The sequence below is a fragment of the Pagrus major genome, chromosome 4, assembly GCF_040436345.1.
Source record: "Pagrus major chromosome 4, Pma_NU_1.0".
Classification (NCBI taxonomy): Eukaryota; Metazoa; Chordata; class Actinopteri; order Spariformes; family Sparidae; genus Pagrus; species Pagrus major.
The window spans coordinates 1,484,922-1,508,464 of record NC_133218.1 but is presented as its reverse complement, the minus strand read 5'-3'; the positions used below and the strand labels follow the sequence as shown (position 1 = coordinate 1,508,464).

The window sequence follows — 23,543 nt, the reverse complement described above, 5'->3', positions numbered from 1 at the left end:
ACGCCGCGTTCACTGCAATCACATAGCGTACTACCATTCTCAACAGCAACACTGACATAACGTTATAATAGTGTTTGACAGGATGGATTACATTAACGTTAGTAATTTAAAAAGTTAACATCGTTCCTTTTGTCAGCTTACATCATAAACTCCAATAACCCGACAAGGTAAGCTAGCTAGACTGCCATTAACTTGTAATTGTTATCTGTCTTTTGTTTCACCCGTATCTCGTAACGTTATGCAAGTTAGCTTTAGCTTGGTGTTAACTGTCAGTGCGGTCTTCGACCTGTTGAAATCATTTCATGTGAATGTTGGTGCGAGGGTGCTAAACTAACAGCTAACTGTCTAGCTAACGTTAACGTACCTCGAAGGATTGAAAACTAAACGTGTTTGTAGGCCTGAGACGACTGACAAGCTTGGTCCTGTCGCTGCTGTACACACGTGGTTGACTTTTGCCTCTTGGTTAAGTCTTTGTGTATTGCTAGGACAGTATTAAAGTGATGGGCTTAATTATCTCTGTCGGGTTCAGCCAAATGGCAATAGCCACACATGACTTAAATGGGCTAAGCAAACGTTTGGAGAGGTTTCATTTTTGACAGTCGGCACTGCATGCATGGCTTCCTGGAATAGGAATCTAATGTATCGTCAGCCCTGCTGCTGTTCATTAACGTAACACATCAACACAAAGGTGTTGCCATCGGGTCTTTGTTTTTTTTATATATATATAGGATTTATTTGGTCAGCCCAACCAGAAACACTGCATAGTTTTTATTGGGTAGTTGTGGAAAGAAACCCATATCTGTCAAGCAAAGAAAAAATAGATAAAAAGGTTAGTGGTCAGAGTTTTTCTCCATCTGATAATCAATCAATCAATCAATCAATCAATCAATCAATCAAAGCTTTATTGTCATTTAGCTGTACCAACAAAAGCAGTGCAGCAAAAATGAGATTGCGGTTCTCTGGGATCCCACAACATGAACACAATAAATACACACAATACATTACTATAATAATTTAAAACTATGACTAAGGCTCATGAAGTGCAGTAGTGTGCATGCTCCAGATCAGCAGTTCAGCAATCTAACAGCTTGTGGAAGGAAGCTGTTGATTAGTCTGTTTGTTCGGCCTTTTAGACTCCGGAACCGTTTTCCTGATGGGACCAGTTCAAAGAATGTGTGGAGAGGGTGGGAGGGGTCCCTGACGATGTTCAGTGCCCTGCTCCTGCAGCGGCTTAGGAAGAGTTCTTGGACAGAGGGGAGGGAAGGGAAGGGTTAATAATAATTGTATATTCGGCATGCATGTAGATACAGTCCATAGTTTGCCACAAATATTGTCAGATATATTTGTAATTAGGACACAACACTACAATTGAAAGCTGATCTTTGTGTTTTTTGTAGTAAAAGTGTTACTAAAATAAGTTAATTATCTCTTTACGTTTTATTTCAAATACCTAATACCATAATTTCTAAGATATGGCCAAAATTTAGTTTAAAACATTCAAAAAAATTAACATTATCAACAGAGTGTGAAGAAACAACAGTGTTGACACTATGTCATACTTATGTATTGTGATGCAGAGTTGTCTTCTGAAGTTAACAACTTTGTACCTCAAGAGGCGAGAGATACAGTATATGCCATTGGCAGTCACTACATTTGTCAAACCCACTTAGCTTTTAGTGTAATAGAAGAACAAAATAAACTCACAAATTCCCAAGAAAGGAAGTTTTGCATCTATTTCCCTTACTAAACAGTAAGGGTTCTTACTAAACAGTAAGTTTCTCTCTTTTACCGAATTCAGATGAAATGCCTCATTATCACAAAATATACTTAATTCAGACTCAACTTAAATTAAATAAAACTTACCAGTCTTGGTTTGTCTTTCCACAATCATCTCAGGTTAAGTCAAAATAAATTCTCACTTCTCAGAGTAAGATGTGAAAATATTTGCCTCTACATGCTGTTTTCACTTGCTGCTGATGTCTGATTTTCTCTCTCTCCTCTGCCACTTCATGCCTCTCCTGTCCCTGCCTGCCGTGTTGTCTTGTCCCGGAGTCATAGTCCTGATCAGAGCTGCTGTAAATCGGCGTTCTGTATCCCCATCTTCTAACTGACCGTCAGTCTCAGAGGCTGTGTTCAGTCTCAGTCAGGTGTTCAGCTGTGTTCACTCTCAGACTGCTAAACCCGTTTTAGTTGAGCTCTGTTGCCTGTGGTGATTCCCCCTGTGATCCAAGGTCTTGATCCAGGCAAACTCTTGTGTGACTGGGTCCACAGCTAACTGAGCCATGAGCTAATTAGCTAAAGGTAGCTAGCTACAGCCAAGGGTAGCTGAGAAAGCAACAAGTTGCACTGGTGATATGCTGCCCCCTATATTTTTGGAACTTCCTTCGGATGTGACCATATTATACAAATAACACCTTCAAGGCAAAGTTTTGAAATACATAATCTCAAATTAGATGACTGACTGACTGAAACCCAACTTGACATCTGAAGATACATTTTTGCCCAATCTTCATTTTACTGATCATTAGCTTGCCAGGCTAATAGAATACATTGGCTACACTGTCTCTTTCGGTCATCCCACTAAGCATTGCAGATCTACTTGGAATACATAAGTACAGAGGAGACAGAGCAAGTGAGAGAGAGGAAAAGAAAATTAAATTCTGGATTGTATATTATCGCATACAAGTACCTGAAGCAGCACATCCAACTTGTTAACTGTGATTTGTTGTTCTTTTCTGTACATGCGACATCTATTGCATGTCTGTCTGTCCTGGGAGAGGGATCCTCCTCTGTGGCTCTTCCTGAGGTTTCTTCCATCGTCTTTTTTTCCCCCCTGTTAAAAGGTTTTTTTCCATCAACATGGCAATTTTTTCCTTACTCGAATCGAGGGTCTAAGGACAGAGGATGTTGTTCACTGTACAGATTGTAAAGCCCCTTGAGGCAATGTGATTGTGATTTTGGGCTATATAAATAAATTGATTTGATCCACTCCACCACAAGCCCCATGCCTTTTATTTTTTGTCACAGTACAATTTCATTTATATTTCACTCACAATTTTGGTTTACTATGAATTTCTAGCTTGGACTAATGGAGACAACGGAGGTTTGTGAGACTGATGTGGCCACCAGAAGAATAGTGGGAGGCAGTGATTCTCCTCCTGACCTGGACAGCCCATGTCAGGTAAACACTATCAACATGTTTTTTTGTGTGTGTGTGTGTGGTGTTTTGTGGATGTTCTCTTACTAGTCACTAATGTTACTTTCATGTGTCCATTTGTAATGTATAATAAGTTGAAAGTAGCAATTGGTAAGCTACAACTCTCTCTGAAAGCAACATTACTTTTAATTAGTTGTGCTATTACAATGCCTGAGTTTTGTTACCAACACCAGCACAGTACTTTTTTACAACCCCCTTTTTTCATTAAATAAGAGCAAGCAAGCATTCTCAATATGTTCAATGTTGTCTAAACACATTCAGATGTAAGAATTTTGCTGGAATGAAGTCAGGAAGTGTCTGATAACAAATCTGACCAGACATTTCAGTACTTGTCAGTTTTCAATACTCTGTGCTATAAACAGAAAGTTACACTCATCATTCTAAAATATTTACATACAATGAAAAGATAAATGTTCCTGGTATGCTTATTATTACACAGTCAGACACAAGAGTTTTGCCTCCAAATCACAAGCTGTCTGATAGTGAATCTTAGCAGACATTTCAGTAGCTATCCGTTTCAATCCTCTGTGCTATGCACACATCTATACCAGAAACGTACTGAGGTGAGATACCCATCCCTACAGCAGCGCAGAGTTGACAGAAGTCATCTGCCTGAAACTTCAGACCTATTGGCAAATTGAGGGTGGCAAAAGTGAGATAGAGGTATGCAGTCAGTAACATTGCCCTGCAGGAGCATTAAATATGGCACTGAATCCCTGCCTGGTTAAAAGAGCTGTTGAAGCTGTTTTGTAGTCACTTGGGTTTGTGTTATCAGGAGGAGGTTGCAGAGTTTGGTTTGGGTCTGTGCTGTGCTGAGGAGGAGAGGGGGGAGACTCCAGGCAGAGAGGACAGTCCCAGTGACCTGGTGGAGGCAGAGCTTGACCCCGGAGGAGACCCCAAGACTGGAGATGACAAGGCTTTTGGTAGGAACAGTAAAATGTATCTTACAAGCACTAAGAGACATGCTCCCCTTTACATAAATGTGATGGCAATGTTAGCATGTCAGTGTCATGTATTAATTAGCACCTACAGTAAATCAGATTTCTGTGAAACTGACAACATCAATTTGCCAAGTCAGAACTGCAGCATTCACTGCAATGAATGGATCATTCATCAGATATTACTTCAACAGATAATTGATGCCCGCAATTAGGGTTCTTCCAATTTCAGCAAAATGCTGGAATTGGTATTGGTGAGAACACAAGTCTATTTTGTAAGTCTTTTTCATGTACTTGTATCAGAGTGGTACTTTTAGTGGCCAATTCACAAATTCTAAGTGCTGTATCATAAGCAACTGGATGTGTTTTAGTTTCTTGAAGACGTTTCACCTCTCATCCAAGAGGCTTCTTCAGTTCTAACTAACTGGAGGGGAGTTGCAGGCTTTTAAGCTCTGTGTGGGAGTGTCCTTACAGAGTCGTTAAGGACGACCCTGAAACTCAGAGCCCACATGATTTGTCCATTTGTCAATGATATAGCACTTAGAGTTAAATCTAAATGTTAAATATAAATATTAAATCGAAATCGAAATGTTAAATCTAAATATTAAATCTAAATCGAAATGTGAAATTTAAATGTTAAATCTAAATATTGAATCTAAATCTAAATGTTAAATCTAAATATTGAATCTAAATCTAAATGTGAAATTTAAATGTTAAATCTAAATATTGAATTTAAATCTAAATGGTAAATCTAAATATTGAATCTAAATCCAAATGTTAAATCTGAATCTCAATATTTAATCTGAATCTCAATATTAAATCTAAATATTACATCTAAATCTAAATGGTAAATCTAAATATTACATCTAAATCTAAATGGTAAATCTAAATATTACATCTAAATCTAAATGGTAAATCTAAATATTACATCTAAATCTAATTGTTAAATCTAAATGTTCACCTGACCACAAAACTCTCCTCCAGAAGGTTTTTTTTGTTCGTCCACATCATCAAAACAAGCTTTTTGGACTTTCCCGTTGTGACTGTTATGGCCCCATCTACATCCAAAAATATAAGGGGGTCAAAGGGGCAACTTTTTTATTTTAAAGCATATCTCCATCATACAGAGGCTGTTACGTCAGTTTTACAAACCAAGTAGAACAATTAAACTAATAGAGAATTTATTGAAATACTAATTATTTCATTTTCTTGCCATTAGTCCAGTTGCCAACGATACAGCACTTATCTGTGTGACTGAGAACCTTCATGACCAATTCACAAAGTTCAGATATCAGAATTGGTATAGGGAAGGAAAAAAATGGTATCAATACATCTTTACCCGCAATATTATGTAAACCATATCTGAACAGGGCTACAGAGTAGAGAGATGTCAGGTTATACCAAACAGAGTTCTAGGACCTCAGTTCCTTTTATTAAGTTTTTATTGAAAATAATCATAACTCAACATGCAGATAATGTGTATTAGAACGAAAAGAGGACACATGTGGCAGGGAGTTCAATTGTAATTAAACACACAAAACACACGGTGAAAGGATAATGCAGGGTGCCCCTCACTCAGCTCAATAGAAATAAATATATATATCAGGTATGTAATATAATGCTGCACCAGTGCTGTACAGTGAAAGTGTCCCTGTAAACTCAGTTTTTCTCCTTTTGTTTTTTATGTTCCAGGGAAGGAGGTTGTTCTTTTGATGCAAGCCCTGAACTCCCTTGCCACTCCTGAGGAGAAACTGGCTGCTTTGTGCAAGAAGTATGCAGACCTGGTAAGCAGAACATGTGAATATCTTTATTTGAACAGCCAGACATTCGAGAGTAGAAACGCCCGAATGTATCATTTTAACTGTCAAAGAAGCTATAGCAGTTGTATCCAAATGAAATTGTTTTCTCAGAAATTCATTATATGGATAAATACAAATCAGTATTTAGCGTCTCCTAGCAGCTTTTGTGTAGACTGAAGTGATGTCTACTCACTGGTTGCATGTAGCCAGCAAGAGTTTGAGAGCACAGAGGTTATTATTGTGCATTAAAATAGATAAAAGCAAACATGCAAATACATTTATTGAGCACAAAATATGTTTTTGTTTGCTCAAATGAAATTATGTTTTGCTTGCACATATTTTCTCTTCAAAATATAATTTATGTGCCTGCAAAATATATTGTTCTGTGCTCAAAATCTCCCATTTTTCCTTCACAAATGTGGCATAAATATCACGCCATATTAAACTCTTTTACACAACTATAATGCAGGGGCAACCCCTCACACACATACAGTACGCACACAGAGCAAGTGAGAACATTAACAGTACCAGCTGTGGGTCCCTGTAAAGTCACATTTCATTCAAACACACACACACACTAGGGGTGTCACGATTCTCCGAAATCCTCGATTCGATTCAATTTTCGATTCTAAGGTCACGGTTTGATTCGATTCTCGATTTTTACATTTTTTTTTTTTAAAGCACAGGTTGCTATGCCATTTTTAGACTAGACTTTTATGCAATATAATATCTGACCTTTGTTAGCAATGTACCACACTACATTGTCAAATTTAAAACATTTATTAACAACATAATGTAACAATAACTTATATCTTCAGTCAATTGGAAACTTAAACAAAATAACCTGCCATCTAGTTTCTCTTTTGTAACTGCAGTCTTCTTCACAGAAGATGACATTCAAGTTCACAACGAAACAAACAAAAGAATAAAACAGCCATGTCCATATTCTTCGAGCTGAGCAGGAATGGTGTAACACCATGCTATCGTTTGACTGGCTGTAGCTAATAGCTACTGGCTTAGCTGGTAGCTAAGTTAGAGGAGGTTGACTCGCAGCACTTCAATACGTGTGTTTTTTCCCCTTGGCAAGCCGACCGGACGTAACATGGGGGCGTGGCAGCATCGACGATTCTATTTTTTTTAGGGCTGTAATCAACCAAAGAAATCCTTGGTCGACCGAAGCCGTGAAATTTCGACTAAAAATCGACTAATGGGGGTTGGCTCTTGGTAGACAGCGTTTTGCATCACGTGCATCTGCGCAATATCATAGCCCATGATTTCCGAAAATATACTATGTCAACTAGTGATATCAGCACAAGAACTGTTGAGGAATATTTAGACAATTGTTTTTGTCATGTTAGAATAACTGACAGACACTATCATTTCACTCTGCGCGTGTCCTCGCACAGAGCGAGACTGAACACAGGAGCTCAGCTTCGTGGCTGAGACACGAACTAGGGGATGCTGCCGTTGCGGGCGGGTGCGCCTGCAGTTATAAAACGATTATTAGACTAAAACATTGAAATATGCCAATTCTGATATGTTCATATACTTAAAACGGACGGAGCAACCTAACGCAGACAAGTCAGCTTACCGTTTTTAGGTGATATGCCATGTTTGTAGTCGAGCTGTGATATACAAACTGTTGTTTGCAAACTTTGCATTCGACTTTTTTTCCATTTTCTATTTTTATAAAATGCTGCCACACTGCTGATGTCTTTGACATGGTAGAATAGGAATGACTGTAAATGAAAAGCTTAAAAATAAATAAATATTTAACAAACCACCGGACCTAGGCCTTCTAGTACTTCTTCAATCTGTTTGTCTGTAGTGGGTTGGGCTAATCCAAAATAGTGAAAACAAGGGGGGTGTTCTGAAGACACACTGTTACCTGTGAAACAGGGGTGCTCTGAAAACACCCCCATTAGCACTTGGTACTTTCCTCCTGATGAAGTCAAATATGCCATATGCAGGACACACAGCATTGGGATGGAGATGACCCGCACTGCCATAGCAGCATGTAATTAACACGCCAAAAATCAATCAATCAAAATTTTGGTCGAGCCAGAACGTATCGACCAATAAATCGACCAGTCGACTAGGAGATTACAGCCCTAATTTTTTTAATTCGAAGTTCGAGATTGTGAATTAATTTCGATCGATTTCGATTTAAAATCGAAATCGTGACACCCTTAAAACACACACACACATACAGTACGCACACAGAGCAAGTCCTCCGTCCCGCTCCAGCTGAATCCAAATTTAATGTAACCGGCGTCATATTTTCTTACAGTTTTTTGCTGTTTGCAGCTTGTTGGTGCTGTGGATATTTCAGGGATGCTGCTGTGATCACTGTCATCCACTGCCGTTTCTGCCGTAACATTATTATCCTCCTGATCCAGACTTCTCCTCAGAAGAGATCCTGTTTGGAGCCACGACTGCATTGTTTTTAACTCTTTTTAGCTTCCTCCGCTAACGATCTTTTTCTTCACCTTGTAACGGCTTGGCGTGCGCGCCACAACCGGACTACGTAGCAGGCTGACCGGCGTATTGAACCAAAAAATACAGTTAAGGGTAAACTTATTTTAAACCCATTTTCATTTATCTCACGGTTACGGTGTTTTCATTTCATTTGTCATAGTATTTTGATAGTATTATACGTTTTTAAATTAATTTTATTTGATTTTTTTAAAAGCAGGCTATTTTGGAGATTCCTCCGTGTACCACTAGAGGGAGTACCCCAGTTTGAGAAAGGCAGCCCTAAATCATAACGCAAGTTAGACATTATGATGCATTGTGATGAAAAAAAATCATATTGAGCTCTGAGACTGCTTATGTGACCTCAGTTCAGACTTGAGTGGGTATGTTTTGGTCAAAAATTTTTGACTTTGTCTCATAGTGGCGTTTCACATTGACACTTTTTATGAGTGTCACGGTCTCTGAGCATATGAGACAGACTGGTTTTGTGCTTCCAGTGGGAAGAATGAACATGAATGAGTCTGTCCATTCTGGGTTGAAAGCTCTGTTTTCGCTGTCCACTTTTCTCTTCTTAGAGAGCGCCATGTGTAGTTATTTTTCTGTTGTCTCCAGCTCACTCGTCTCTCTGTCTTCTCTCCCTGTATTGCTCACTTGTCTTTCCGTCTGTCACTTGCTTCTCACCTCTTTCATCTCTCTGTATTCAGAGTTGCAATGTTTATTGCCTGGAATGCACAGATTTGATTGGCTGAGTAGCATCACGTGGGATGGCTTAACTCACATGCAATTGGTCAGTGGATTTCCTGATCCGCTAAACCAGTACAGTAAAATCTAGAAAAGCTGCGCCGGTCAAAATAGAAGTGCCACGTCAAAATTTAAAATACTTAAATAATTTATTGACTATAGGTCCAGGTCCTTATAGGATGGCGTCTGGGTCCGGACTCGGACCACGGTCCGCCTGTTAGTGACCTATGCTCTACAGCTTTGTTGCAGGAATGTCACCTGTTAGAGGGAGAACATAAAAAAACTAAAAAGAGAATGGGTTAGCCAAGTATATAGCGCTTCATTTGGTTAAAAACAAAAAGGGGAGTAGTGATTTTAATGAATATAACATTGGCTTTTTCTTCAGAAAAAAATATTCAGGATAAACTGGGGAGGTTTCTCCTAGTAGTAAGTACATTAGGGGAGATGGAGATTGTTTTTTTAAATTTATATGCTCCAAACAAATATAATCAGTTTCTTTAAGGAAATCCCAAATATTATTGCCAACAATGCTAAGGGCATGATAGTGGTTGGGGGGGATTTTAACGCTGTACAAGATGGAAGATTAGATAGAACACCAGATGAGGGAGGACCCCAATCACAAAATACAAAAACACTTAACATGATTTCAGAATTGGGACGTATCGACCCATGGAGGTTTAAAAACCCTACAGGGAGGACTTAAGTTTTTTCCCTAATGTCCATCAAAGTTACTCCAGGATTGATTTTTTTCTGTCTCTTGCAGCAATACCTACATAAAGTCATAGATTGCCATATTCAACCAATAATGGTGATTGACCATGCCCCTGTCATTTTGAATATGGATTTAGGTAAAGACATTTTTTTTAAGATCTTGTAAATGTGTTGTTACTGACCAATAAAACAGTAGAGCACGATTTAAAACAATGTTTAAAAGAATATTTAGAGACAAATGACAATGAGGAAGTAACTCCGTCAATCCTATGAGGAGGGGCTAAAGCAGTTATGAGGGGGGAAATGACACAGATTGCTTCAAGACCAAAAAAACTCGATTCGCCGAACAAGCAAAGTTAGAGAATGAAATAAAGCAATTGGAAATAGAGCATGAGACTACAAGATCTAGTAATACCTTGCTTTAATTAAAAGAAACTAGAAAGACCTTGGATAAGCTTCTTGCATATAAAGCATAAGGTGCGTTGAAATTCTCCAATCAGAAATATGAGATGGGTAACAGGGCTAGTCGCCTATTAGCAGTTCAAATCCATAAAGCCCAGGCTAGTCATGTTGTTCAAAAGATTTTACATCCTGTACTTAATAAGATTGTGGCAACCGAAAGAAATAGCAGATGCTTTTGCATCATTTTACAAAAAACTATATGCAGAACCTGAATCTAAAATGATAAATGACAGCTTTGAGGCCTAAATTTGCCCTCACTGTGAGAAGATGAAGCTTTACAAATGGTATGTGAGATTACAGAAACAGAAATACAAGAAGCCATAAAAAAAAGAAAAAGAAAAACAACAAATCTCCAGGGACGGATGGACTCCCTTGAGAGTTTTATAAATGCTTTATTGACGAACTAGTGCCAATATTAACTAGAGTTTTTTATCATACCCTTTTCAAAAGGTGACCCACCAGATTTGTGGTCAGAGGCTATCATATCGGTCATCCACAAAGAAGGCAAAGACCCGATGTGCTGTGAAGAGTACAGACCCATTAGCCTGCTGTGTAATCATCAAAAGTTGCTGACCAGTATTTTGGCAAAAAAGATGCAAAAAATTATAACAAAATTAATTAATCCAGACCAGTCTGGCTTCATTCCTGGTTGACAGGGAGCCAACAATATTAGAAGAATGCTTGGATTGGAAATTTTTGTATAGAACACATTGGATGGGATTCCATTCAATGTTAGTGGACTGGGTCAAGGTTATATACAAAAATCCAAAGATGTGTGTCAGAGAAAATGGGTGGTGTTCCGATTTTTTCCGCCTTGAGAGAGAGGTCGGACAGGGAGATTGCCTCAGTCCATCACTTTTTGCCGTAAATATTGAACTGCTAGCTGCTTTAATTAGACAAAATAATAACATCAGGGGCATAAATGATGCAAGTCAAACAGAACATAAGATTTGGCTTTAAGTGGACAATTAATCGAACATTGTACATTAGCAACCCCTTTAACTCTCTTCCCAAAAGAATATGGCAACTTCTCAGGGTACCAAATTAACCAATCAAAGTCAGAGGCGATGATGCTGGTGGGGCAATGGCCTGCGAAATTGTCAGGAAAATGTTAAATTTTGCTGGTCTAACAATGGGTTGAGATACCTAGGGATAATTATAACTTCTGAAACTTCACAATTGTTTACGGCTAATTATGGAAAACTGATGGGCGAGATAAGAAATGACCTTAGTAGGTGGGAAGTCCTCCCCTTATCCCTAGTTGGGCGAGTGTAAACAATACCAATGAACATACTGCCAAGGCTACTTTTCCTGTTCCAATCTTAACCCTAGAGCTACCCACCTTTACATTTAAAATAATTAATAAATGGCTATCTAGCTTCATGTGGCAAAAGAAAAGACCCAGAATTAAATAAAAAAAATTGTTATGTTTAAAAGAATTTGAGAGCCTAAATTTACCAAACTGGTACACAGCTTAAGTCAATGGTAGCATGGTTGTCTCAAGATAAGGATACTATATGGGTAGGATTGGAACCGAGTTACTGTCCAAAAGTGTACTTAGATACAATCCCATTTATGAATAAAACTGTCTGGAGAGAAAATATATTAAGTAATCAGTGAGTGAAAACTACTTTAAATATATGGTCAAAAGTGAGGAAAAAGTTAAATCTCCCCATGTCAACAACGAAATTAATGAAAATGCGCGTAATATCGTTTTTTTTGTTTGTTGTTTTTATGTTATTTTTTTTTTACCTTCCACACTACAGGCTGGGTTTCATAAGTGGAAGGAGAGGACCCTTAATTATGTTGGGTCAGTTATTTGAAGGAGGAGATCTGATGTCTTTTGAACAACTTAAGTATAAATATAATCTTTCAGCACATGCTTTCTTTCAATATCTCCAACTGAGACATTATTTACAGAAACACAAAGAATAGCAAAAATGATGTGCTTCACCATCTACTTCTTGAATTTTTTTTTATTTTAACAATTAAAGGGACTATTACTAAGAATATTATATTGCATATACAGCTCTGGAAAAAAATAAGAGACCACTGCAAAATTATCAGTTTCTCTGATGTTGCTATTTATAGGTATGTGTTTGAGTAAAATGAACAGTTTTGTTTTATTCTATCAACTACTGACAACATTTCTCCCAAATTCCAAATAACAATATTGTCATTTAGAGCATTTATTTGCAGAAAATGACAAATGGTCAAAATAACAAAAAAGATGCAGTGTTTTCAGACCTCAAATGAAACAAATAAAACAAGTTCATATTAATTTATAATCAACACAATACTACTGTTTTAACTTGGGAAGAGTTCAGAAATCAATATTTGGTGGAATAACCCTGATTGTCAATCACAGCTTTCATGCGTCTTGGCATGCTCTCCACCAGTCGTTCACATTGCTGTCGGGTGACTTTATGCCACTCCTGGCGCAAAAATTCAAGCAGCTCAGCTTTGTTTGATGGCTTGTGACCATCCATCTTCCTCTTGATCACATTCCAGAGGAATGACTTAGCTGTGTGGCATGGAGCATTGTCCTGCTGGAAAAACCAATCCTCAGAGTTGGGGAACATTGTCAGAGCAGAAGGAAGCAAGTTTCCTTCCAGGATAACCTTGTATGTGGCTTGATTCATGCGTCCTTCACAAACACGAATCTGCCCAATTCCAGCCTTGCTGAAGCACCCCCAGATCATCGCCGATCCTCCACCAAATTTCACAGTGGGTGCGAGACACTGTGGCTTGTAGGCCTCTCCAGGTCTCCATCTAACCATTAGACAACCAGGTGTTGGGCAAAGCTGAAAATTGGACTCATCAGAGAAGATGACCTTACTCCAGTCCTCTGTGGTCCAATCCTTATGGTCTTCTGCAAACCTCAGCCTGGCTCTTCTTTGCTTCTCATTCATGAAGAGCTTTTTTCTAGCTTTACACGACTTGAGCCCTGCCTCTAGGAGCCTGTTTCGAACTGTTCTCGCCGTGCACTTCACCCCAGCTGCCATTTGCCATTCTTTTTGTAGGTCACTTGATGTCATCCTATGGTTGCTGAGTGACATTCAAATGAGTTGATGGTCATCCTGGTCAGTGGAGAATCGTTTTTGCCCTCTGCCGGTCTGTAGCTTTGTTTTCCCCAATGTCTGCTGTTTGACCTTGGTCTTATGAACCGCCGTCTTAGAAATTTTAAGGATGGAAGCAACCTGACGCTCACTGTATCCCTCTGCCAGTCAAGCCAGAATTGAACCCTTCTTTTCCTCACTCAAAACTTTTCTTTTCAACTCTTTTGGCATGGTCAATTATTTTTTGATTCCAATTACTTTTGAGGTACTACTAGCACTGTTTTTGCCTTCCAGCTGGTCCTATTGCAAGAGGATAGTGATGACCACAGCAGTGTTTTTTATACTTTCCCTCGTTAAATAAGATTTGGGTACAAGTGATCATCTAATCAGTACCTCATTAAGTAGAATGAGGTGTGATTGTGTTGGAATTCAACAGACACTGGAATGGAATAGCTGTCATACATGTAGAGATGCTGACTTTAGAAAAAATTGCAGTGGTCTCTTAATTTTTTTCAGAGCTGTATATATATATATGTATGTATGTATGTATGTATGTATGTATATATATATATATACAGTGAGGAAAATAAGTATTTGAACACCCTGCTATTTTGCTATTTCTCCCACTTAGAAATCATGGAGGGGTCTGAAATTTTCATCGTAGGTGCATGTCCACTGTGAGAGAGATAAACTAAAAAGAAAAATCCAGAAATCACAATGCATGATTTTTTAACAATTTATTTGTGAGATATAGCTGCAAATAAGTATTTGAACACCTGTGTATCATCTAGAATTCTGACCCTGAAAGACCTGTTAGTCCGCCCATTAGAAGTCCACCTGCACTCCATGTATCATCCTGAATCAGATGCACCTGTTTGAGGTCATTAACTGCATAAAGACACCTGTCCACCCCATACAATCAGTAAGACTTTAACTTGTAACATGGCGAAGACCAAAGAGCTGTCCAAAGACACCAGAGACAAAATTGTACACCTCCACAAGGCTGGAAAGGGCTACGGAGCAATTGCCAAGCAGCTTGGTGAAAAAAGGTCCACTGTTGGAGCAATCATTAGAAAATGGAAGAAGCTAAACATGACGGTCAATCTCAATCGGAGTGGAGCCCCATGCAAGATATCACCTCGTGGGGTCTCAATGATTCTAAGAAAGGTGAGGAATCAGCCCGGAACTACACGACAGGCGTTGGTCAATGACCTGAAAAGAGCTGGGACCACCGTTTCCAAGGTTACTGTAGGTAATACACTAAGACGTCATGATTTGAAATCATGCATGGCACGAAAGGTTCCCCTGCTTAAACCAGCACATGTCAAGGCCCGTCTTAAGTTTGCATATGACCATTTGGATGATACAGAGGAGTCATGGGAGAAAGTTTTGTGGTCAGATGAGACCAAAATAGAACTTTTTGGTCATAATTCCACTAAGCGTGTTTGGAGGAAGAAGAATGAAGAGTACAATCCGAAGAACACCATCCCTACTGTGAAGCATGGGGGTGGTAGCATCATGCTTTGGGGGTGTTTTTCTGCACATGGGACAGGACGAGTGCACTGCATTAAAGAGAGGATGACTGGGGCCGTGTATTGTGAGATTTTGGGGAACAACCTCCTTCCCTCAGTCAGAGCATTGAAGATGGGTCGTGGCTGGGTCTTCCAACACGACAACGACCCGAAGCACACAGCCAGGAAAACCAAGGAGTGGCTCCGTAAGAAGCATATCAAGGTTCTAGCATGGCCCAGCCAGTCTCCAGACCTGAACCCAATCGAAAATCTTTGGAGGGAGCTCAAACTCCGTGTTTCTCAGCGACAGCCCAGAAACCTGACTGATCTAGAGAAGATCTGTGTGGAGGAGTGGGCCAAGATCCCTCCTGCAGTGTGTGCAAACCTGGTGAAAAACTACAGGAAACGTTTGACCTCTGTAATAGCAAACAAAGGCTACTGTACCAAATATTAACATTCATTTTCTCAGGTGTTCAAATACTTATTTGCAGCTATATCTCACAAATAAATTGTTAAAAAATCATGCATTGTGATTTCTGGATTTTTCTTTTTAGTTTATCTCTCTCACAGTGGACATGCACCTACGATGAAAATTTCAGACCCCTCCATGATTTCTAAGTGGGAGAAACAGCAAAATAGCAGGGTGTTCAAATACTTATTTTCCTCACTGTATATATATATATATATATATATATATATATATATAGAAAATAAAACTGCTAGACTGCAATTAAAAACAGATATATTGCTGACTAAATGGGCACCAGTTATTTCATATCTTTTCAAATAATGTGATTTACTAGACTCTCTCTTCACATTGAGATACTGTTGCTATTAATTCATAGCATACTTTTTGGTTCTTTGTTTGTTTTTCTTTACCAACTGTGTATTTTACTGTATTTTCCCCTGAGAAGGAAGCAAAAAAAGGGACAATTGAAAAATGCTAAAATCCGTGGACTCTCTTGCTCTCTTGTAAGACATGCAAGTGTGAACTATATCCGTGAACATGATGACTGCATTGTACGATTACATTTAACTTGATGAAAATAAATTTAAAAAATCAATAGTCCAATGACGGACTACGATTACAAACTGCTGGAGGTGTCTGCTCCATGCAGCAGCGGGGCCAGCAGCAGAGTCGCAGCTCGGAGTAACAGGAGTCACATTTAACTTTTAGCATGCAGAGAGTAAGGAGTGACTTACAAGATGATGGAGGAGGATTTGTTGTCAAAGCAAAAGGGCTTGTTTGGCAATATGTCTGATTTAAACTCAGTCATAATAGATAACTTAAATGAGGGAAAAGGAGTTGTTACCTCACCCAAGAACTTGGAGGTATGCATCCTGTTGCCTGCAGCTCTTCATCAAGCAGGTCCTTGTCCATTAAAACTACTCCCTGACATATTTAAAATGGAACCACTGTCAACAAATGCTGAAAATGACCGTTATTTTGCTCTGTAGATGCATTTTTGATCAATGGCAGCGGTGCTAACACATTGCATTTCCTACTTGCGTTTTTTAAATAGAGTTGTGTTTTTATTTAAATTGCATATAAAGGGGTAAAAATAAAAATATAAATGAGAAATAATTTTGTGGAAACAGTCGCAGTTTGAGACCCCTGATGTAGAAAGATAAGGCTAGCAGTAGCAACACTGTCTGTGGTGACTGTGCTGCGTTGTTGTGTGCAAGCAGTAGTAGTTCAGCGAGGTAGCTGTGACGCTCAGGTAGAGGCAGGCAGTGTGACCCGGGCGTGACAACCAGTAAACGGCTAAGATGTACACGCTAAAGTGAAGTGAAAACAAAATGGTAGTACAGTCGCATTATAACTGATGATTTGGCTCGGTGAAATGTGTATTTAATTTCCTTCTTCCTTTTCATTAATTATGTGATTTTGGGGATGATTTGTGAGTTAGGTTAATAAAAAAAATATATATATATATGGAAGTTCATGTATATGTATCTTTTACAAGCATCCTGAACATTTTTAAGGCTGGGAAGATAACTGTCCAAGTAATCCATGATCAAAGTCCAGCCACCTACCTTTTCAGACTAACGGTATAAGAGCAATTGCCTTTTAACATGGGAGTTGTTCCCTTAATGCCATCCACGTAAGGCATTAAGTTTAACCATAATGTAATCTTTTTCATGTTGAATCTGTGTTGTGTGTTTAGTTGGAGGAGAGTCGCGGCATGCAGAAGCGACTGAAAGCCCTGCAGAAGAAGCAGTCTCAGATTGTAAAGGAGAAGATCCACCTGCAGGGGGAGCACAGCAAAGCCATCCTGGCCCGCAGCAAGCTGGAGAGTCTGTGTAGGGAGCTGCAGAGACACAACAAGACCCTTAAGGTACATCTCATCCTACTTTAGCTGGGGATTCATCAATGTCATTTTCATCTTCTGTTGTGGCTTGACAATAAGCAGCAGCTCTTGCACTGTCATTAGGCAAATAACCACAAGTATTTTCACAACATAAGTTCATGACCAGTACAGTTGTCAGGAGTGTTATTTTGAAAGTTGACATTTGTGCTCTCCAATGTTCAGTACTTCCCTGCTTATATTGTGTAATTTGTTGCCATTGTGAAGGATTCCCTTTCCTCCCCTGTCCTCTCTTAAACTCCTTGTTGACCTGTCATTCCCACTCATGTCACCTGATAGGAGGAAAATGCCCAGCGGTCCAGGGAGTACGAAGAGCAGCGGAAGGAAGCTATGCTCCACTTCCAGATGACCTTGAGCGACATTGAGGTGCAAATGGAACAGCATAGCTCCCACAACACCAAGCTGAGGCAGGAGAACATGGAGCTGGCCGAGAAGCTCAAAAAGCTCATTGAGCAGTACGAGCTCCGAGAGGAGGTAGGGCTGCCAGGAAGTCCCTTAATTGGTTTGTTGAGTTAACCTTAGCCCGTCCTGTCCTGGCCACCACACGTGCACACGTGTCAATAAACTTTATTTAGTTTCAGTGGTGATTAAAACATTTAAAGGGAAGATAAGGTAACCTGGTGGTGGCCCCATCCTGATCATGCGCGCACACGTGCATGTTTTGTGGCTCAGGCAAACTCTTTTTAAGGGAATGTATTCTAGTTCTAATAATTGTGATTGGAGAACATCAAAGATCATTTTAAAGCAGATTAATTTAAAAAATAAAGGATGTCTGTTCAACATTAAGCTCAATACACCGTAAAAGCAAGCTAAAAGCTAAATGCTAGCTACGTTAATTTACAGTGAAACAGCAACGTTCTTAAAAATCTAATCAAAAATACTGTAACTAAAGCTATTGTTTTCATTTACAGTATAGTTCTTCTATCTTTGAGAGAATCTGTGAAGATGAGTGTAAGCTATTGTATTGACTATCCTGTTGGAGAAATGGTCTAAGTTCCCCTTGATAATCATAAACACAGTGTATACTGGTATATCTGGACTCTGGACAAAGGTAAAAACGGAGAGTCTGTAACACTGAAGCTGACACATGAGCAGATTAAACAGTTGACAGCACTGGTTCAGGTTCAAATAACAGAACCACCATATATGTAAACCTGAACACTCATGTGATGATGTGATGTAGGGGCATGTAATGTTGGCAATATGTATCAGCAATAGACATGTCATCGATAGCAATAAATAAATAGTTCGATAAAATGCTTGATAGACTCATAAACAGCCTGTTATATCCCTTGATAATGGAGAGCGTACCAAGTGACATATGAACATCGAATCATTTAACAGAAAAATTCCACTTCAGCCATGTTGCCCTGGCCCAATGTGATGTAACATTAATTTAAGAAACTGCTCGGTTGTAGGCTAAACAATATTAACCTGGTATAACGGTGAGGAAAAAATAATGGCGTCAGGTGACACATTGTTGCTATAGGTAAAACACAGATGAGAAGAAAATAGCAGCTCCTTTCTTCTTCCCTGGCTGTTTTAACAGTGCCTTTCCCAGTGCACTGTGAAGATTACGTTACAGCGCCATGCCATACTCACTGCATCGACATAATGCAGCACTTGCAGGTACAAATGACAGAAAGTCACAAAAAAATTCACTTGGAAAAGAAGTGTCCTGAAGACCACCTTTCAGAGTTTTGTCGAGAGCTTGATGATGTCATGGAGTAGCTTGTGATTATGGGAGTTCTTGTCCTCAATGTGAAACAACCACCATTTCTGATGAACATCTATCTGACCGACGAGGTAATGTATTTTAGTTCTACGATATGTTTAGTCACAGTCGGCGACCTCCTACCTCACACTCTGATGTATCATCTTGGGTTTACCCGTTATAGCAGCAGACAACCAAATTAACCACACTGTTAATTTGGATAGAATTACAGATTTCTCTGATTTGATCATTGTTGGAAACATTTTCGTTAAGAACACAACACAAAATATATAGCAGGTTTAGTTGTTTAGTTTGCATATTTTGCTTTTCTATTTTATCTTCTGTTATTTGCACAGTAGTTTATTATGCAGCATAATGCAACTCTGCTGTACCTCTCTCGCAGCACATAGACAAGGTGTTCAAGCACAAGGAGCTGCAGCAGCAACTGATGGATGCCAAATTGCAGAGAATTACTGAGATGATGAAAGAAGTGGAGGAGAAGCAGCAGAGAGAGAGAGACTTTGTGAGTACATCTTCTGGGCCTATTCTTTTCTCGTGGTCTCTTCTAGTTTTCAGATGTAAATAGCCAGCAAATGAACAGAAATTAAATCTGGCATGAAACAGTACTGCTGAAAGTGTGTGCTGTACCTGTGAGAGCTGTAGAACTGACTGTACTGTGATACTTAAGCTGCTGAAGGACGCCACAGAGTCCAGGCGGAAGTGTGAGCTGATGAAGGAACAGGAAACACAACTCAAACAACAGGTAAGAACACAGACAGTTTCTTGATGGATTGCTCATGAACACTGCAGACAAAAACACTATAGCTCTTTACAGGAAATAGATTGTAGAAGCCTTGTATTTACCTTAGAAAATAACCACGACTCTTATCTCTCTCAGCTCTCTCTGTACATGGACAAGTTTGAGGAGTTTCAGAGCACTCTTGCTAAAAGCAACGAGGTGTTCACCACTTTCAGACAAGAGATGGAGAAGGTGAGGGCAAGAGACACCACCTGTCATCTGTCAATGACAGACTGACTTCCTGTTGGATAGTTTCTTCTGGTTGTGTCTCACTGGTTGCCCTGCTAGCATTTAACTGTCTGGATTTTCCTCCAGATGACCAAGAAGATCAAGAAGCTGGAGAAGGAAACGACACAGTGGAGGACCAAATGGGAGAGTAACAACCAGGCCCTGCTGCAGATGGCTGAGGAGGTGATGTTTATGATCCACACTCTTCACTTAGCTTTTGGTTGCTTTGGCAGAGCAAGAAAAATCAGAAGATTCAAAATAATTGATTAATTTTGGAAAATATGCCTAATCATTTTTAGAGCCTGAACGATTTTATCGGCCGGTATGGCCCTTAAGTGGGCCTATTAAAGACGTATCAGTATTGGCGTGTATGTTTTCCAATAAGGGCTGATATGAAAACTTTATTTTACAAGCCATATAGTGCAGAAAACCATTCCTGAAGTCATTTAAAATGGTGTCATCGCATACAGATCTCACTCCGACTCACAGCTGATTAGACAGTAGTACAGATGGAGCAAAGTGAAGCAGTGCGTCTTCACGGTAAGTTCCTAACTGGAAAGTTAATAAACAATGACCCCATCATTTTCCCTTTTCAATACAACATTAACCCTGTCCTAACAGCTTATATGGGAATCGCTTGCTAATGTTAGCAAGGTAGCTAGCTAGCCAGCTATAGTACAGTCAGTAATGTAGCTGATTAAAAGTTAAGCGCCAGAGCATCTTTTTGCAGCTGAGCAGACAACTGTGTGGTGGTTTGAGTCTCAGACAAGTGTTGAGTGTTAACTTAAAGGTGACATATTATGCTCATTTCTGCTTGTTGACATGGTTCCTTGATGTCTAAATGGAATGATAGTAACATGCTTTGGTCGAAAAAAACGAAGGATTGAGCACAGCAGGGGTGTTTACACACCAGTTTCACAGCCCTGCTCTAAGCGGCCGGTTTGAGTGCCTTTCCCTTTAATGCTAATGAGCTACTGCGTGCGCCGCCCACCTCCTCCTGCCGGGCGGAAAAAGGGGGGACGGCATCGCGTGACCATGGCAACGAGCTATACACATTTGCGAAGCAACTTTTCTGTGTCCATGCCTGTATATAACTGATGGTAGCACAGCAGACATGTAGCAGGTAACTCCTGTCCCTGGCTCCAAAACAAAGTAGTGATTGCTTTACTGCAGGTAACATGCAGGTCACTGTCCTTTAGCACAACATGCTAATGAATTAATGTAGCTCACCATCCGCGAACAGCTAAGACGATTTCATACAATCTCCTCTGCTTGTTCACGGCGGAACAGCAGCTCACCGTCCGCTAACAACTGAGACATTTCACACCGTCTCCTCCGCCATGTTCACGGCCGAGCAGTGGTTCACCGGCCGGTTAGAAGCGATAAAATCTCAATATCCTAATTCATTTTCTCAATTCACTGTCATGTTTTAAAAGAGTGCTGATATGACAAATTAACGTTTGGTAACATTAACATTATCGTGAATACTACGGCCAGTAAGCCCAACGTTGACAACTTCACATGTAATGTTAGTTCAGCCTCATATTTACATCGACGGTTAGCGTTAGCTCATGTGCTAAACGGCCAAAGTAACACAAACTACACTGTTTTTTAAATACTTAGTTCCATCATTGACAGTGGGTATGGATCCATCTTTTAAGGGACAATCTTGTTGCCAGTCCAGCATCCAGTCCTGACCCTGGTTGCTGAAGCAGTCTGGCGTGAAGTGACTGGCACAGACCATAACGCTTTTGCTCACTGAAGCTGGGACGTTTCCCTGATAAATAAAATGTAGCCACTTCGCTCTGATATCCTCTTTGGTAGGGAGGCCATGTAGCGAAACAGGAGGATCCGTGCATCCGACGACAGAGCAGCAGCAGTGCTTGGCTTTCGGGTTGTACATGGTAGTGGTCAGGCTGTCGCGTACAAGTGAAGCGAGAACGAGAAAATGGCGGATCCTCGTTCAGGTAGCTGGCGTAATGTGGGAGGAGATAGCCAGCGCGAGGGCTAGAGTATTCAAATCACTCGGACTGTTACGTAACAGTCCGGGTGAAATCCAAATGGCTCGTTTAGAGACTCATTTCCTGACTCCGGCAGGTACAAAATATTGACTTAGTTGTCGAAACTTATGCTTAAGGGGTGGGGAGGCACTCCGGATACGCAAATATACATACTAAACCAAGGAAAAAGTGAGTTTTGCATAATATGTCCCCTTTAATGTTGCATTGTTACTTGAGAGCTAAGTAATGAGATGCAATGCTGGAAAGTATATGAACCACTTGCCCATACTTTACTCTCCTCTGACAACTGTCACCATCTCACTCACTTACTACATCTATTTGCCATGTTAGCGCGGTAGCACCCAGCCAGAGTTTGTTAGTACAGTAGTAACATAGCATATTGAAATATAAGCAGCAAGCATCAGAGCATCTTTGTACGTTGGTTACCTAATTTGTGAGAGGCTATGATGGAAAGGAAATAAAAAACATCCCCATCTTTTACTCTGTTACAATGAACTTATCATAGTTGTTAATGCTAAACATTAACAGTGAAATATTGTTAAGATAATAATAATAATAATAATAATAATAATAATAATAATAAATTTTATTTAGAAGGCGCCTTTCTGGACACTCAAGGACACCGTACACAAATGAGATAAAAGAAAACATCAAGAATAAACATCAATATCAATAAAAAACACACCAAATAAGAACAATTACAATAGATTGAAGGGATGGGACAGGGCAAGTGGCATCAGAGGGAATAGGCAGTTTTAAACAGGTGTGTTTTGAGTTGTGATTTGAAGTGGGGGAGTGAATCAATGTTTCTGAGTTGGGGTGGAAGTGAGTTCCAGAGGCGGGGGGCAGAGCGGCTGAATGCTCTGCTCCCCATGGTGGTGAGACAGGCGGAGGGGACAGACAGGTGTATGGAGGAGGAGGATCTGAGGGAGCGGGAGGGAGTGGGAACATGGAGGAGGTCTGACAGATATGGGGGGGCGAGGTTGTGAATGGCCTTGAATGTTACCAGGAGGACTTTGTATTGGATACGGAAATGAACCGGGAGCCAGTGGAGCTGCTGAAGGACAGGGGTGATGTGGTGGATAGAGGGGGTTCTTGTTATGATGCGGGCAGCTGAATTCTGGACCAGTTGAAGTTTATGGAGTGATTTGTGAGGGAGGCCAAAGAGGAGAGAGTTGCAGTAGTCCAGGCGGGAGGTGACAAGGCTGTGGACAAGGATGGCGGCAGTGTGGGGGGTGAGGGAGGGGCGGAGGCGGTTGATGTTTCGTAGGTGGAAGTAGGCAGACCGGGTAATGTTATTGATATGGGATTGAAAGGATAGTGTACTGTCAAGGATGACACCCAGACTCTTAACCTGGGGGGAGGGTGAAACGGAGGAGCTGTCAATAGTGAGTGAAAAGCTGTCGGTTTTGGATAGAGTGGATTTTGTGCCAATGAGGAGAACCTTTGTTTTGTTGCTGTTTAGTTTAAGGAAGTTTTGGGTGAACCAGGTTTTTATT

At 40.0% G+C, this 23,543-nt stretch overlaps 1 protein-coding gene across 2 annotated transcripts in view; it reads left to right on the top strand.

Moving 5' to 3' along the window:
* txlng (taxilin gamma) overlaps positions 1–23,543 on the top strand; it is a 30,652-nt gene that overhangs the window by 947 nt on the left and 6,162 nt on the right. Inside the window, exons 1-10 of one of the 2 annotated variants that reach the window (XM_073465078.1) lie at positions 54–167; positions 3,080–3,181; positions 3,993–4,140; positions 5,848–5,939; positions 17,082–17,252; positions 17,562–17,756; positions 19,400–19,519; positions 19,685–19,759; positions 19,895–19,987; positions 20,111–20,206. In XM_073465078.1, coding sequence (XP_073321179.1) covers positions 3,089–3,181; positions 3,993–4,140; positions 5,848–5,939; positions 17,082–17,252; positions 17,562–17,756; positions 19,400–19,519; positions 19,685–19,759; positions 19,895–19,987; positions 20,111–20,206 — 1,083 coding nt within the window. In that variant the 5' untranslated portion in view covers positions 54–167; positions 3,080–3,088. Of the gene's footprint in view, positions 1–53; positions 168–3,079; positions 3,182–3,992; positions 4,141–5,847; positions 5,940–17,081; positions 17,253–17,561; positions 17,757–19,399; positions 19,520–19,684; positions 19,760–19,894; positions 19,988–20,110; positions 20,207–23,543 lie in introns of those variants that run through there. The other variant, XM_073465077.1, reaches the window with a different exon arrangement.